Raw genomic sequence first — 17674 nt, 5'->3', positions numbered from 1 at the left:
GAAATAATTGAAGAATTTATTGCTTCCAACGTGTACCGTATACTGAATCTACAAAAATTCGCAATACAATGTCACGCAAAATCATGTTTTTTGAACCTGGCACATAATGGGTTACACAGGTATCGGAACAACGGCTCGTGACAAAGGTAAAAAACTGGAATTTTTGCAGCGGCAACTTCTGCTTTCTCCAACGGCTGCTATTGCAGATAAACCGGACGCTATCTATCACAAATGGAGGATAAGGAAGTTGTCCATTTTATTCCGTGTGGCAGGCTTAAACACCGGATGTTTAGTCCTCAAGGCTTTGTAATTACACGATTGCAGGTTGTGAACATCCCGGGTGAGTACGGCAGCATTGTTGCCACACGGCTCCAACTGCTACTCGAATAGCGACGAATGTGAAAAAAAAAATACATTCGTTAAGTTTAATGCATAACGTTATTTGCCGAGTACACCCACAGCCAGGACCATGTAACACCCTGGATATCCACAAAAATGCAGATTTGTGCGAATTAACCTTTCCAATCACTATAATGGCGTAAGTAAAGATAATTGGTTGAGCAGAATTTTGAAAAACAAAAATTAAGAAAAATAGACGCAATAAAATTTTCACAGAAATGATCTGGCAAAATCAAAATAATGCATCTTACACATCCCCCCCGCCCAAGAAAAAACTCCAGAATAAACCAAGAACTGTCCGTAAGTAAAAGTTCAAAGTACGAATAAAAAATAGCGAAAATGGGTAACGGTGTAGCGCCCCTCATTTCTAGAAACATGCAGATTTGGCGAAAGTAACATTTCTGTTTGTTATAATAGCGTTAATGGAGATTACTTGTTGAACGGAATTCCGAAAAACCAAAAAAATTACAAAAATAGAAAAATAAATTTTGCACAAAAATGATCTGACAAAATAAAAAGTATGCCCTTTATACATACGCAATCGCCCCTAAAAACCCAAGGAAAAGCAAAGAAGGTCCGCAAAGAAACGTTTAAAACACAAATAAAAAATAGCGAAGAAGACGGACCCTGTAACGCCCTGCATTTCCACAAAAAAGCAGACCTGGAGAAAGTAACCCCTCTAGTTTTTATAATACGGCAAATAGAGATAAATTGTCCAACAACATCGTAAAAAACAAAAAAAGGAAAAATTGAAATGAAACTTTTCAAAAATTATCTGACCACATCAAAAATTTGCATCTTATACATCTCCCCCGAAAACCATTAAATAAACAAAGGAAGTCTCGAGAATAACGCTCAAAATACGAATAAAAAAGAGCGAAAACGGCTAAGCGTGTCACGCTCTGCATTTCCCAAAAAAGCCAGATTTGGTGAAAGTAACACCTGTAATTGTTGTAATACCCTAATGGAGATAATTGCTGGAACAGAAGTCTTAAGAACGAAGCCATCAGAAAATAGTATGCATAAAATTTTTAGAAAATGATTTGACAAAATCAAACACCTTTATTTGATTGACCTCACCCCCCAATCCCAAGAATAAACAAAATGTCCGCAAAAGAACCGTTGAAATATATATACAAATAGCGCATATAAACCGACTCCGCCGTACGCCTTGCTTCTTCCGAAAAAAATACATAATTAGTGATGTAGCGGCACTTCATCGCTGTAACGGTAGATATTTACATCGGCGGTGCAAAGGAAGAGAGGAAAATTTAAAAAAAATTTCACCATCTTCCTGTAGGGGAACCCTGAGTATCAGGGTACGTGAAGCAGCCATGGGGTCGGCTCTAGTTTCCATTAGTTTTCCGTTCGATAGCGGCGTTGCGGGATGAGAATGGGGGGATCGGAGCGCGCGCGCGTCATTTCTACCGTGGAGCTATAGTGGCGCCCCCCAGCGGAGTATGCAGCGGTTACCGTCGCGTCTCTAACCCTAAGCTGCTTCGCATTATCGCGCGCGGAGCCGCAGGTGTTGCCATTCGTTGCGCAATCCCGGAGAGGAGAGGAGCTTCCTTCGGAAAGTAGAGGAGGAGTGCCAGGGGGATAGGAGCGTCGGAGAGGAGAGGAGGACTGCCTCGCATACTACTCAGGAATCCCCTACGGGAAGATGACGACGGTGGTTGAACGCGAAGCTATCTCGTGATGGATTCTTTCGTTGGCCAATCCCTAGGGGCATCCTGCCACAGTCATCATCAGCGGTGCCTGGCCAGGCATGCGCAGTGGGGGTGTGGACGCCGTACAACGGCGCCCACACAACGGCGGAGGGAGCAGGCTTGACCATAAGCTGCTTCGCATCTAAAAAACTGTATTTGATTCCTCTGTCATAGGAATCGGTAAAACACGAAAGTGAAATGTGCAGCAAAATCTGCAGGTGAGCACGATTTGCGGGTAGGCGGCTGTCTTGTGGGTGTGCTTGGTGAGCGACGTCCTGCTGGCGATTAGCTTCGGCAAAGGTGCACTGGCGTCTTTCCGTGATGGATATCACGTCAATGAAATCGTGGGGTTTCGCGGCGTATAACACTTTCGTGTTAAAATCTAAAAACCGAAAACGAACAATCCTAAGCATAACATACCCTTTGGTACTGCCGATTGCCTTCCCACAAGAAGACCGCATGTGCAGGGGTGCACCCTTTGCATGCCGATTGTTTCATTATACAGGCGTCACTTGCGTGACGCATATGACGCCAGTGAAATCTTCGTGTATCCGGGGATAAGGCACTTTCCTGTAAAAATAATAAAATTATCCGATGTCTTTCACTGCCGATAGCGATATTTTAAAGAGCTCGCACTCCAAACAAACGGCACAGGAACGCTAAGCATTAGGAGAGAATTCTCTGAATTTCTGGATATAACTTTAGTGCATTAATTTCTGCGCTTCGAAGCCATACACTCACTGCTAGTTGTTTACATGTTTTTCCTAGTAAAAGAAGAGAGATTGTATTACCATTTCATAGCTGAGGTTTAAGGCGTTTTGGTTTTGTTGCAACGAAGCCACAGGACCGAAGGTCAGCTCGTATCGAAGCTCAAAGAAAAAGCTCAACTCGGTAACCTCCTGCCACAAGAATTTACCGAGATCAGCGCCTACAATGACGGTGAAAGTCATGTGGATTCGTGTGCCTTGAGGGCGCTTACACCAACTGGTAAAATAGGTAAAAGGAGTCACAACACACCTTTCTTGCTTCTATTTGGGCAGTCGCTTTTTTGTTGTGGACCCATTTCAGTGTTGTGTTGGGTGGTAACAATAAAAAAAGGTTTAGTACTATGGTTATTCTCGGCCGCAGAATCAGATGAACTGCTTGTGCCCGTACGTACGTGGAGCAAGCGCACCTGCTACTTTTGCATATGCGTTGCGGCGTTTATTTCTGTACAACACAAGAGCGTGCTGAAAAAATAGATGGGTTGAACGGAAGTAGCGCTTCTGCACTGGGTATAAATAGCAGCTGCTACCTCGCCACTTGCACTGATTGCATGGGCAAGCCACACACGGAAAAGTTCCGTCATGGCGTTAGTCCCAAATGTGTTAATTGGGCTTCTGAACGTGGTAACAGTAGTGGTCTTCTTCGAACTACCCAGTATGATCCTCTACAACACAGTAATTGTGGACGACGAATACGATTACATCATAGGTAAGAACAAAAAGTACAGTTACGCGTGGTCCCGCGTTATTTTGAAATAGAGTGCGCTTATGATGTGTCTGGTCCATCTCCGGCAGTCTATTTTGGAGAGAACTCCTTTATGGGGGAGAATTGATCACACGCATTATGTGTAAACAGGATTGCTTCCTAACCGCAATCGTAGCCAGCAAAGAATTTGCCTCTCACCTGGTATCACAGGTGGAATTTATTGCAGCAGCAGATATTTTATCTAATTGTGTTGTCAGTGTCGGCTGTCGAACTCGCCTCATTGCTTTTTGAAGTAATGCTTCTGGACGGGCAGAGAGTCGTCGGCAGGCACAAATAATAGAGTCCCCGGCAGCCGCGCTATTGCTATGCAATATTCTGAAAACAGCACGGATAGGAGTAAATAAAACAAATACGAAAACAGAAGTAATTTTTGAAGACGCAGTGTGTGCGCATAATTAGCGAACATACCACTCAGCGCCGATCAGAGGTTGGCAAAGTTATTTACTTGTTTTCTTTGTCCTTTACAAATGCGCAAATGCACCAATCTGCTTTTCTTGTGTTAATGCATCTGGTAAAACATGTGGCGCAAGGTGGTGCAATCGATTCTCTGAACTCAATGCACGTTCGAGTTTCATGTGCAGTTGTGAACATCTCTGGTAGAATGCTTACCTATTTAGCAGACATCGCAATAAATTACTAAGATATACTATGTGGTCACAGCGGTCATTTCTCTTGTCTTGTGTTAACTGAAGTGCCCCCTAAACAGAGGGAACGGACGACCATGTGAAACGAAGTGATCAATAATGCTCCTGGCAAAACCTTCAGCCGGCATATTAGTAATCTAGGGCAATCTAGGGCCAATTCGCCGCGTCGTGAAGCTACACAGGCAACTTTCGAAAACTGGAAAGGAGTGTGGCCTGTAATATTTGCACCTACATAAAGTATCACATATTGCTAAAACTACGGCTGAGAACATACAAAGTGCTTCTCCGGTAAATTGTAGGTAAACGCATTGCTACAGCACCTGTTCACTCGGGTTGTACAAAACTAGCAGCAGGATTCCAGATGACATATGTATCTTTAAGCGAACTTTTCGATTTTAATAAACTTCACTACCCGCCGCAGTTATATAAACCTCTTCTGGCCTGTGTGAGCACGCAAACCGTCTGCTAACGTGGCATGACAGTCGGAAGGTGGTTGGAACAGTAAAATCTCGGTATTTCGAACAGCAAGGGCACCCCCTCTCAGCAAGTTGAAATAATATTAATATATATATATATATATATATATATATATATATATATATATATATATATATATATATATATATATATATATATATATATATATATATATATATATATATATATAAGAAAAAAGTTTTCCTGGACGCCGGTAGAATATACACAAAAAAATTTTCGACCACGTAAAAAAAAAGAGAACAGATTTAATAACGTTTCAGAAGGCTGGTCCCTCGGCCGAAACGTTATTAAATCTCTTCTCTTTTTTTTTTGCCATGGTCGAAACAATTTTTGTATATATATATATATATATATATATATATATATATATATATATATATATATATATATATATATATATATAGTTAAGAGAAAAGGTGCCTGGCTATGAGGTTAGCTGTACGATAAGGAAGTCAAACTGAAAAATATAACATTTATTCTATCGTTTGGACCCTTTCGAAACGTTAGAATAAATGTTATGTTTCAGTTTGACTTCTCTCTCTTTCTTTCTCTCTCTCTCTCTCACTCTCTCTCTCTCTCTCTCTCTCTCTCTCTATATATATATATATATATATATATATATATATATATATATATATCTATATATATATATATCTGATCCTCACCAGGTGCTTTGCCCCCTTTCATTTCTTTCAAGGCCTTCCTTACTTCTTCGGTCGTTACTGGTGGGATGTCTATCTCCTGTGAACTACTGTCTCGTTCGGCATTATCCTGTATGTCCTGGCTACTGTACAGATCCCTATAGAACTCCTCGGCCACTGTGACTATTTTATCCCTATTTGTGATGACATTGCCTTGCTTATCCTTAAGTGCATACATCTGATTTTTCCCCACGCCAAGACGTCTCTTCACTACTTTCAGGCTACCTCCGTTCTTTACAGCGTATTCGATCCTCTCCATATTATACTTCCGTATGTCAGCTGTCTTACGCTTATTGATTAACTTCGAGAGCTCCGCTAGTTCTATCCTGTCAGCTGCGGTGGAGATTCTCATGGTTTGCCGTTTCCTGATTAGATCTTTCGTCTCCTGTGAAAGTTTACCGGTATCCTGTCTAGCCATAGTGCCCCCGACTTCTACTGCACACTCCGTGATAATGCGTTCAAGGTTGTCGCTGGCTTCCTGTGTCGTAATCTCGGCTTCCTCGTTAAGAGCGGAATATCGGTTCTGCAGCGCGATCCTGAATTCTTCTACTTTACGTCTTACTGTTAGCTCATTTATCGGCTTCTTTCGTACTAGCTTGTTGCGGTCCCTCCTCAAATCTAGCCTAATTCGGGATCTTACCATACGGTGGTCACTACACCTTACCCTTCCGAGCACTTCCACATCCTGCACGATGCCAGGGTTATCGCATAATATGAAGTCTATTTCATTTTTGTGCTCCTCATTCGGGCTCCTCCAGGTCCACTTCCGACTCTCCCGTTTACAGAAGAACGTATTCATTATGCGTAGGTTATTCCGTTCTGCAAACTCAACTAGAAGGTCCCCCCTGCTATTTCTACAGCCCAGACCTTAGTTCCCAACTGCCTTGTCTCCAGCCTGATTCTTGCCTACTTTAGCATTGAAGTCCCCCATAACTACGGTATACTGTGTTTTTACTTTAGCTAGAGTGAACTAGAATAGGGGAGTGGCCCGAGAGGGCGGAGACGGCGCTGCCTTCGGCGTGCCGCGCGCCGTCGACCACCGCTAGGGTGGCTAGGGGCGCTGGTGCTCTATCTCGTAGCCGGTCAGCCGCGTCCGCGCTGTCGCCGCAGCCCTCGCTCAGGCGGGACGAAACGTAGATCTTGGAAGGCGGTGGGGGCACGTGCGTTCGGTGGAATCGGTGCGGAGACCCTGACGTGTTTTTCAGAACAGTGAGAGAGTGCATTTCGTCAAGGACCAGCATGTGAGGAAGATGGCGAAAAGAAGGACTGATAAGAACTGTTTTGCCCAGGCTGTCGCACTGGCTATCAGGGCGATCCAAAGGCGTCTTTGTTCGCCGCCCCAAGATACGAAGAGGTTCGAAAAAAGTGTAAGCGCAATTTGCGCCGGGAGGAGGGAGAGAGACAAAACTTTTTTTATCGAGCTTTTAGGTGGGGTGGTTCCTCATTTCAGGTAACCATGTGCCGTCCCGGCTTAACTGGCCCTCTCGACCACTAGAAGTTGATCTTGAGGGAGGGAGCTGGACAGCAGTATCTCCCACTGCTCAGGAGGAGGGGAAGGAAAAGGAGGTGGGAGGTCTGGGTTCTTGACGCACTCCCATATTATGTGCCATAGAGTGCCTGGTTGAGTACACAATTTACATTGTGCGTCGAATTGTGGGAAATAACAGATGCATCCTGACTGGATGGGAAAACGTATTTGTCACTATTAGGACAAGCCCCTCACAGAATCGTCGGCTGCAGCGTGCGAGCTCCACTTTGTGTGCAGGGCGTTCTGCACAGGTTTGTGCTAAACATGGAGAACGCGTCCACTGAATGCTTTAGTCTTCTTGAGCTTCATTGGGATAGCATCCTTGACATTTTCAGTGTGGTGAAGGCTAAGCAGCAGTGTGAACTTGGGTGCAGTGATCATTGTAAGCCTGTTGCGGCAGAGGTGCGTTTTACCTCACGACCCGCATTCACTTCTACATCAAAAGCATCAACAGAAGCAATGCAAAAAGACGGCAATCTGCAAAGTACGCTAAACTAGGTAAATACCCGTAGTACTGGACCAAATTGCGAAATAAACTGTGATAGTACACTAAATGGTAATCTGTTCTATCTCGTCCACTGTATGCATATTATAAAAATTGCAATCGGGTTTGAAAAAGGTGAAGCTGGGCCATTAGCTGCACACAACTTTGCTTAACATGTAGCATTGCATGTAAGTGTTAACATTAGTTAGGTACTGTTCTTTTTTTTATAGTAATTATAACAAGAAATAACTGCAAAATAATTTGCCTTTCGCCATGATAGCACCTCTGATCTCTGAAAAATCTTAGAGACTCCATACCATATTGGCAAGCAAGCAGCAGTTAGTTTCGTTTTTGTGCTATGCGGCGGGTTTAAACTTTATTTTAGGAGATTGGGAGTGAGGGGGGCGGGTGTCAACGTGCTTATTTGCGCACATGAGCCGAATAATACATCAGAGTTGACTGCAACACCAGGGCTAAAAAAATTTGTCGCTCTTAATGCTGCTATACGAGCAATAACGTGTTTTTAGAACCACGATGCTCTGCCCTGTGCAGGGACTAACAGTCCATGCTGAACACCTACCAGTTCGCGAAAAGTGAGTAATTATCGTTCGTCAGGCAGTATTCGGCGTGTTGCGGAGAACACAGGTTGCAGTTTATTGACATTCAGAAGCGCCCGCGCCAGATATAAAGCTCGAAGTGAATCAAAATCGCGGATAGCGGAACTAAAGTGCCTGCAACCAGAACGGCCCACCACATCGAGGCCACAGTTCTTGTGCTCGACCTGGAGCAGGAGTAAGTAAAGCAAAAATCACGTTTGGTCGTTTAGAATCTTGCTTAGCTTCTGAATGCCTTTGAAAACCGAAAGAGAACGCAAGAACATGACAGTGCAAGGCCAGACGCGTAGTCTCACCGGTCTCACTGCGCCAGACTGGCCAGACCAGCTGCGAAAGGGCGCAGTCGCGCCACCTCACGGTGTCGACGCCAACCGGAGTGGCTCGGCGCCGCCGCTCGGAACACTCCCTTATTCTAGTTCACTCTACTTTAGCCATTGCCGATTCCACATCTTCATAGAAACGTTCCACTACTTGGTCGTTGTGGCTGGATGTGGGCGCGTAGCCCTGCGCCACCTTGAGCTTGTACCTCTTATTTAGCCTAATTACAATACCTGCTGCCCTTACGTTAATGCTATAGTATTCGTCTATGTTGCCAGCTATGCTTTTATTGACTATAAATCCCACTCCCAGTTCTCTTCTGTCCTCTAGACCACGGTAACAAAGGACGTGTCCATTTTTCAGCACCGTAAAGGCTTCGCCTGCCCTCCTAACCTCGCTAAGCCCTATTACATCCCATTTAATGCCCTCTAATTCCTCGAACAACACCTCGAGACTTGCTTCGCTAGATAAGGTTCGCGCGTTAAGCGTTGCCAGGTTCAGATTCCATTGGCGGCCTGTCCGGATCCAGGGATTCTTAGCACCCTCTGCTGCGTCACAGGTCTGACCGCCGCCGTGGTCAGTTGCTTCGCAGCCGCTTGGGACTGAGGGCCGAGGGTTAGTTGGCGTATTCATGGGAGGTTGTGGCCATTACTACACCAGGGTGGCCAATCCTGCTCTGGTGAGGGAGTGCATTGCCGGCAATGGTCGCCGGGGTCAGGCCACACCCCAAGCCCCTTTGTGCAATTCCATCAATACGCGGATTTTTTTTTAAAATCCGGTGGGAATTGTCTGGCACCGGGATTCGAACCACGGTCCTTCTGCACGCGATACGGGTGTTCTACCTCTACGCCATCGCTGCATCCCATCGCCATCGCTGCTGGTGAGGATCAGATAACAGCAGACCTCTTGAAGGATGGCGGAGAAATTGTCCTTGAAAAACTGGCAAACCTGTATACGCAATGCCTAATGACCGCAATGGTACAGGAATCCTGGAAGAACGCGAACATCATCCTAATTCATAAGAAAGGCGACATGAAGGACTTGAAAAATTACAGGCCGATCAGCTTACTGTCAGTCGTCTACAAGGTATTTACCAAGGTAATCGCTAACCGAATTTCTGCAACCTTAGATTTCAGTCAACCTAAAGAACAAGCAGGGTTCCGTAAAGGTTATTCAACAATGGACCATATTCACACGATCAATCAGGTGATAGAGAAGTGCGCTGAGTATACTGAACCCCTATATATAGCCTTCATAGATTATGAGAAAGCATTTGACTCGGTCGAAACCCTAGCAGTCATTCAGGCATTACGGAACCAGGGGGTAGATGAGCATTATGTAAGAATACTAGAGGATATCTACAATGGGTCTACAGCTACGATCGTCCTCCATAGGGAGAGCAGTAAAATACCTATAAGAAAGGGTGTCAGACAAGGAGACACAATCTCTCCAATGCTATTCACAGCATGTTTACAAGAAGTATTCAGAACGTTGGATTGGGAACAGGTGGGAGTAAGGGTTAATGGAGAATACCTCAGTAACCTCAGATTTGCTGATGACGTTGCCTTGCTAAGTAACTCGGGGGACGAATTGCAAAGCATGCTTTCCGCACTGGGCGAACAGAGTAGAACCGTCGGCCTGAAAATTAATATGCAGAAAACTAAAGTAATGATCAATAACCTCGGCACAGCACAGCGGTTTGAGATAGGTGGCGAAGCAGTGGAAGTGGTAAGCGAATATATCTACTTAGGCCTAGTTGTGATCCCAGATCCCAACCATGAGGCAGAGATAATTAGAAGGATCAGAATGGGGTGGGGTGCATATGGCAGACATTCTCAGATAATGAATAGCAGCCTAATGAATAGAATAATAGCATAATGAATAGAATAATGAATAGAATAATAGATAGATAATGAATAGATAATGAATAGAATAATAGCAATTATGTCAAGAAACCAACTAGCCCACCAGATAGCTTTGATGAATAGCAGCCTACCATTGTCGCTGAAGAAGAAAGCGTATGACAGCTGCATCTTACCGGTACTCACCTACGGGGCAGAAACTTGGAGGCTCACTAAGAGGGTTCAACTTAAATTGAGAACGACTCAGCGGGCAATGGAGCGGAAAATGATAGGTGTAACATTAAGGGACAAGAAGAGAGCGGAATGGGTCAGGGAGCAAACTGGTGTTAAAGACCTATTAGTAGAAATTAAGAAGAAGAAATGGACGTGGGCAGGGCATGTAATGAGAAGGCAAGATAACCGCTGGTCATTAAGGGTAACAGAGTGGATCCCTAGAGAAGGCAAGCGTTGCAGGGGGCGGCAGAAAGTTAGATGGGCAGACGAGATCAAGAAGTTTGCGGGGATAAATTGGTCACAGTTGGCACAGAACCGAGTCAATTGGAGAATAATGGGAGAGGCCTTTGCCCTGCAGTGGGCGTAGATAGGCTGGTGATGATGATGATATATATAAATATATATATATATATATATATATATATATATATATATATATATATATATATATATATATATATATATATATATATATATATATATATATATATATATATATATATATATATATATATATATATATATATATACATATATTGGCGTTGTAGACTGCTGACCTATCCTTCTGTATATATATATATATATATATATATATATATAAATGCTTTGGCCCAGCTGATTTTACCTTTGTGAACAATTAAGGAACTATCTAACGCTAGAACAATACCCACCATCTATGAAATATGATGCTATTAGGAAGTCTGAAAAACCCGACGGACGCCACCTGATAGCCAACACGAAAGCCAAATCCTCGAGCACCACCGGCAACCTTATTTTAACCTATTACTATTCGTGTCCTAACGTAAACAGCATTCTCAGAAAGCAGCCCAACTTTCTACTTCCGAGAGGCGGGTGGCGAAGTGTCTTCCCTGAGCCTCCCCGCGTCGTGTAAAGACGTGCGAGGACCATTAGGGCTATTGTAACATAGACTAAGGTAAACATCCCCAAACTGAAAAGCGGTAGACACTGCAAAAAGCGTAAGTTCAAACTGCGCAACATGATGATTCTGGCCATTTGTGGCCAGCAGCATCACGTCTTCACTTCCTTTCCATATAAGCGGAAACTTTCACTGTAACAGCGCAAACAATGTCTACCTTCTCGAATGCACCATATACCACACCCAGTACGTTGGTAATACAGAGAATCAACTTAGGATGAGAAATAACTACCAAAGAACACACAAAGTCCCTACTACACCCTCCACCCTCTTTAAACATGCAAATAATTTAGGCCACCCCTTTCCACGCATTCATAGCTGCGGTGTATCATTTCTCTTTCAAAACACAATGTGACCGTGAAGCTCGTAAATTGTACCTTGTTTACAAGTTTAATACTGTCTTGAGCGGGGTAAACGAAGACAGATTGATTGTCTTGCTTGCCTAGTCGTGCACCGGAGAAGGCTGATGCCGTGAGCAACTGAGTAACTTTGCTCTAAAGGAAAAGTGTCTCTCTATTTAATCTCTTAATAGTATACTGTATGCAGAGTGTACTTTGTACTGTGTATAGCTGCCCTACCGTATGTCTCGTTTATGTGACCGCCTCCGTTGCCCTGAAAAGTCGTCCATAATGGAAGCGGTCCATAGTAACGAATCAAGGTCAAGAACAAAGATTAAGAAATAATCGCTGGAGAAGGACAATGCTCCTTCATCACAGTTTTTTGTACCTAGCTGTCGAAGAACACAAAGTGCCGCGAGAAGAAGAAAAGGCGTAGGATCGTACTCTTACTTTGCAAAGCTTTCCAGTATAGAAATGATGCCGAAGGCGTCTCACGATTGATTGGAGTATTTCATTTTTTACTGAGGGAAAATATCGGTCTCTTTACGCTTAACCATAGCCATTGCCTCCGCCGAACTGACCAAAGAAGCGTAGAGCCTTGCGCGTTATGCTCAGCGAATATTGGCACGAACTCCTATTGTCCTGTTATCATGTGCTGATCCTTCCGACTTGCTCTTCCCGGCGTATGCCGCCCAGGACAATCTTGTTTGACAGAGAAAGGGCGTCAACCCTGTCGTCACTACCATAGAGTGTTCGCTAATGACAGATGTTCTCGAACTAATTTGGTGGTGCTGGACGGAACAGCGTTTCGAGAAAAATGTATGCTTACGCTTTGTATGCTTCGCTCAAACGTGAATTCCTGGTACGTGCTGGGGCCACTGGAGTTCACCAGTAATTTTTTTATTATTTGATTTGTTAACCCCTCCCCATAATAACCAGGGAAAAATTCCTCTATTTACCAGTTTCATCCCGCAGAATAGCCGTTCATAGCCCGGACTGTGGGTTACTACATTACACATAGCGTGGCGAGAGAGCAGTAGGCGAAAATTTATTCTATATTGTGGGGTGTCCACATTAACGGGGTCCATATTAACGGGACATGACTGTAGGAACAAATGTACATAGAGTTTTCCATTGTACCCCTTTTTGATCTTTTGGGACTCAAAAATGGCTATAGCGTAGCAAAAGCCCCTTCGGTTTTCCCTTTCCATTTTCTTTACATTTTTTCATTTGTTTATGTTTTTGTGCCTTCTTTGGTATATGATAACGCAGATGGTCTTCCACTAATGCTCTTCGAGTGCGTCATGTGGCACTCTTTACTTTCTTTTTGTATATCTGATTTACTTTTATATCCACTTATTTCTCTATATTTGAATGATCTGTCTTGAATTACGACATGTCGAGAGTGGTCGACCAGCGTTTAACCCTCTTAAGCTCTCTATGGCATCAAGACTGCCAGAAATGAGGCCCTCGCTATGCATGTAGCGAATCAGAATTGGAAATGAGGGGCTCGTTGAATTAAGACATAAATAAGGATTGGCACTCAAGAAAACTCCGGAAACAAAGGGGACGATGTGGTAGATCATTCAAACAGATGAGGAATTTGGAAAGAAGAAAGAAATGGGAGAAAAAATGCCCGCCGGGTGGGATCCGCACCCACGACCTCCTAGTGTATGTATGTATGTATGTATGTATGTATGTATGTATGTATGTATGTATGTATGTATGTATGTATGTATGTGTATACGTATATGTATATGTATATATATCGAACCGACAAAAATACGGGTTTGATTACGGTTCGGGTTCGGGTGAATTCAGTTCCTTCTGGTTCAGTTCCGATTCGACTAAATGACAACACGAACCGGTTCGAGAACCGGTTCAATGAGCTAAATTACTAGCGCAGTGCGAAAAAAAGGTTTAGGAGTTTAAAGCGACCACGAAAAATGAATGCAATTCTGGGGCTTTCAAAATACTGCTTTAATAGAAAACACACACATAGCCTGCCTCTAGCGAGCACAACAAGGGCACACTTGAGAACAAGGCTAACACACTTTCACAACACTCCCAACACGTTTCCAGTTCTGCACATTACGTGTAGACTTTTATGCAAGACAAACATACGCAAAGACTGCCTCTAGTGAACGAAACAGGGGCACACTTTTCCAACATGTGTCCAATTCGGCACACGACACTTAGAATTTGATTCAACACAAACTATCTGCCAAAAAGAGCCATTACGCGGTAAGAACAGGTCATCCTGTTCCTATAACGCGGAGTTTAAGACCAACAGCGGGTGGGTAAGGCATTGCGCTGCTGAACACGAGGTGCGGGTTCGACTCCTGGCAGTGGCGGCCGCTTTTCTGACGGAGGGGAAAAGGAAAAACGCCCATGCGTACGATATTTCGGCGCACGTTAAAGATCCTCAGGTGGTCAAAATTAATCCGGAACCCTCCACTACGGCGCGCCTTATCGCCTGCCGACGTCGGCGCGTTAAACCCTACAATCAATGAAGACCAACAGCGGGCAGGTAGGCCAGATATTAAAAAAAAACTGCGGTTTTCCCCTGTCACAGGAACCAGTAAAACACGAAAGTTAAATGTGGACCGAAATCTAGAGGTGAGCATGATTTGCGGGTTGGCGGCTGTCTTGTGGGTGTGCTTGGCGAGCGACGTCCTGCTGGCGGGTCCCTTCGGCAATGGTGCACTGGTGTCATTTTCGTGATGGATATCACGTCAGGGAAACCTTGGGGGACCGCGGCATAAAACACGTTCGTGTGCAAATATAAAACCCGAAAACGAACAACCCTAATTATAACGTACTCTTTAGTACTAAAGGTTGCTTCCCCGCAAGAAGACCCTGTGTGCAGGGTGCTCCCTCTACAGGCCGCTTGCTTCGCTGTACTGGCGTAACTTCCGTGATGGATATGACGGCTGAAAAATCTTTGTGTTGCCAGGAATAAAACACTTTCGTGTTAAAAACGCATGAAGTAGTCACAATTCACCAGATACTTTTCCGTCCAGCCCTCATGTTGTACCACGCACTACTTAAAAACAACAAGGGTCATAACTGTCCTTGAAATACATTTCCTCCCTCATCCCTCTTTTACTTTTTTTCTTTTTGAAACAAAAAACAATCTTTTCTCTAGAACCACTCACAAACGTTGCACGTTAAACCCCTAGAGTTATGCATAGTACCGTCGAGTCCATTCCCTACATTATCAAGGGCTGTGTCTACATCCCAGCGGTGTACTGTTTTCATCAATTGTAGCGTAAAAAAACAATCATACAGCAGCTAGGCAAATGCTACCTATGAAATCGATTCTTTGGCCACCTGGGATAATTGGTTAGCAGGCACCTGCTCGAGAGTGTGAGCCAAACTTTTGTTAAAAGTGAGCTTTAGTTAGCGCTCTGTCACTCATAATTACTTTGATCATTGGCATGCATTTTAAGATTGCTATTACGGATGTGTACGTCACTATGAACTCGTCTTCGTTATGCCTGACCACCACCGTCCCTATTCCGTCCACTAAGCAGCGGAATCTAGTAAAAAATTCTTCAATTACAAACTGAAGGGTGATCAGACAGTCGTTACGGCTGTGGTTTGAGTGAAGGCCAAAAAAGGGAAGGGCACTGGGGATATTATATAGCTCATCAGGGAGATCACCAGCATACAACCCAGAGCGGGGAAGGTGAAGTCGAGGCTATAGCGACAGGGAGAGCAGGGGAGGAACTCCAAAAACGCAAGATGGAGCCGTTTTTAGGAGGCATTCTTTAGTTTGTCGACAGCAGAATCGCCTCTCCCCACCCTCCCGGAACCAGTTGTAGTAGCAAGAGAGCAGTGACTTAGATTAGTCAGTAAAGCGCATATTGGAATACAAAGCCACCATGGAAAGATATAACAGAAGAAAAAGCGCAAAGTATTAGCGCTGGCCAAATGAAATAATGCAGGACTGGTCTGCCTTTCTGCCTGTGTCGCATACTTCTTTATTGCAGTGTTTTTTTATCGAAGACGAAAACCCGCCGCGGTGTTTTAGTAACTAAGGCATTCTGCTGCTGAGCCAAAGGACGCGGGTTTGATTCCTGGCCGCGACGGCCGCTTTTCTGATGAAGGCGAGATGCAAAAACGGCCGTGTGTTCGAGATTTCGGTGCGTGCTAAAGAGCCCCAGGGGGTCAAAATTAATAATGAGTACTCCACCTCAGCGCACCTCATTGCCTGTGTATACGTGCCTGCAAGTTGGGGGGATAAATTGTCTTGCAAAAGGAGAAAGTGGGCGCTATACGCCAACCGCTTTCCTTGCTATTTCTCTAATCATTATGTGGATCCATCAAAAAACGCAAAGTTGTCCGGAAAAACTGACTTTTACACCGGGCACCACGGCATTCGCTGCATTCATCGTGATGACATATTTGGGCACGTCATGTTCGGATATGTGGAGCATGTTCGGATAAAGGAAGGAATGTCTAGAGCTTAGAACCATATGGCCTGCGAAAAAAGAGACGGAGAGCAAGAAAGAATCAGACAGGAAAGTCGCTGGACGGGACTGTTGCGATTGTCCTGTCGGCTTCTTTCTTGGTCCCTTTATATTTATTCGCTGGCAATACGGTTCTGACTCACTCCCAACTACCCCTACTTTCAGCTTTAAATGTCCAGAGCGATATGTCCACTTTGTTGTTTCGTTTATTCGAAGGATGAATTTTGCAACAAATAGCATAATATTTGTGTGTGGGAACTCGGCGCGGAATAATTTCAAATGAAGTGCTGGGCCCGTGGAAACACGCTTGTCAAATAATTTTGGGGCGTTTGATTCCCCGAAGCTCCTGCTGTGGTATGAGGCGCGCCGTTTATTGAAGGCCGGCAGAACAATTTAGACCACCTGCGGATGTTTACGTGCGTCGAAATCTCCGCGCATGAAAGCTTTTGTTTTTCACAAAAACGGGAGCCCGCTGTGGTGGCTGAGCCCACATCCTTGTGTGGAGCAGCCAGCTGCTCACCCCCCAGCAGCTTTTGAGGGTCATACTTTTGAAGCTCGTGAGAGTCACACACAATCGTTCAAGTATTTACTCTCCAGGTGTGCCACGGGTTTAAATAAAGGCATGAAATACAGCAAGTATGCACATTTTCTATGTGAAGGACAGCAAGTATGCTGTCCTTCACATAGAACAGTGCAGTAGTCTTGCGGCCCAATTTTCCTTAAACAGTCGCAGCCTGGGAAGGGCGAAGTCGATGTTTCATCGCCTGCAGGCAGCAGGTGACCCATGCGGCGCCCGCTTACGACGCCCCCAATACTGCGCCATTCTGACCCGCTTGCCCTTACTGAAGTGCACACTGAGCCAAGTGGTGTTGGTCTTGGTGCCGTTCTAGCTCAGCGGTAGGCCGGATTACATGAATACGTGGTCGCATACGCCGACCGCACTGTAATAAAGGCGGAGTGAAATGACTCCGTAACAGAGAAGGAATGTTTGGCGATCGTTTGGGCAATTAACAATTTTCGTCCTTACCTTTACGGCCGTCCATCCAACGTGGTCACGGAGCTCCACGCTCTGTTCTGGTTGTATTCACTCAAAAACCCTCCCGGCAGACTCGTTCATTGGGCTGCAGTAACACGATCGCCTGCAGTAACACGATCTTCGCGTTGTATACCGATCCGGGCGCAGACACACGGATGCTGATGCTCTGACCAGATCACACATGTTGTCGGATGCTGACAGCTCGTATACAACATATAGTGCCGTCGTGCCTCTACACACCCTTAACACGAATGCAGAACAGCGTAAAGATCTGTGGATTGTCTTTGTCCGTCAATATTGGCCGAGTCCGTCAACACTTACAGCCTGTCGTGCACTGCGCCGCCAAGCCTTGCACTGTGCCCTTGGGGACAACCTTTTTTACCGTCGA

At 44.7% G+C, this 17674-nt stretch overlaps 1 protein-coding gene across 1 annotated transcript in view; it reads left to right on the top strand.

Moving 5' to 3' along the window:
* Positions 1-3423: 3423 nt before the first annotated feature.
* The window catches only part of LOC144145076 (4-pyridoxate dehydrogenase-like), a 77496-nt gene continuing 63245 nt past the window's right edge, over positions 3424-17674 (top strand). Inside the window, exon 1 of the mRNA XM_077676567.1 lies at positions 3424-3581. Within this exon, the coding sequence (XP_077532693.1) occupies positions 3455-3581 (127 nt within the window). The 5' untranslated portion in view covers positions 3424-3454. The remainder of the gene's footprint in view (positions 3582-17674) is intronic.

The sequence above is a fragment of the Haemaphysalis longicornis genome, unplaced genomic scaffold (genome assembly GCF_048455015.1).
Source record: "Haemaphysalis longicornis isolate Haplotype H1 unplaced genomic scaffold, Haemaphysalis longicornis Haplotype H1 scaffold_7, whole genome shotgun sequence".
Taxonomy (NCBI): domain Eukaryota; kingdom Metazoa; phylum Arthropoda; class Arachnida; order Ixodida; family Ixodidae; genus Haemaphysalis; species Haemaphysalis longicornis.
Note: the sequence above shows the minus strand (reverse complement) of the source record. Positions and strands in the feature narration are given on the sequence as shown.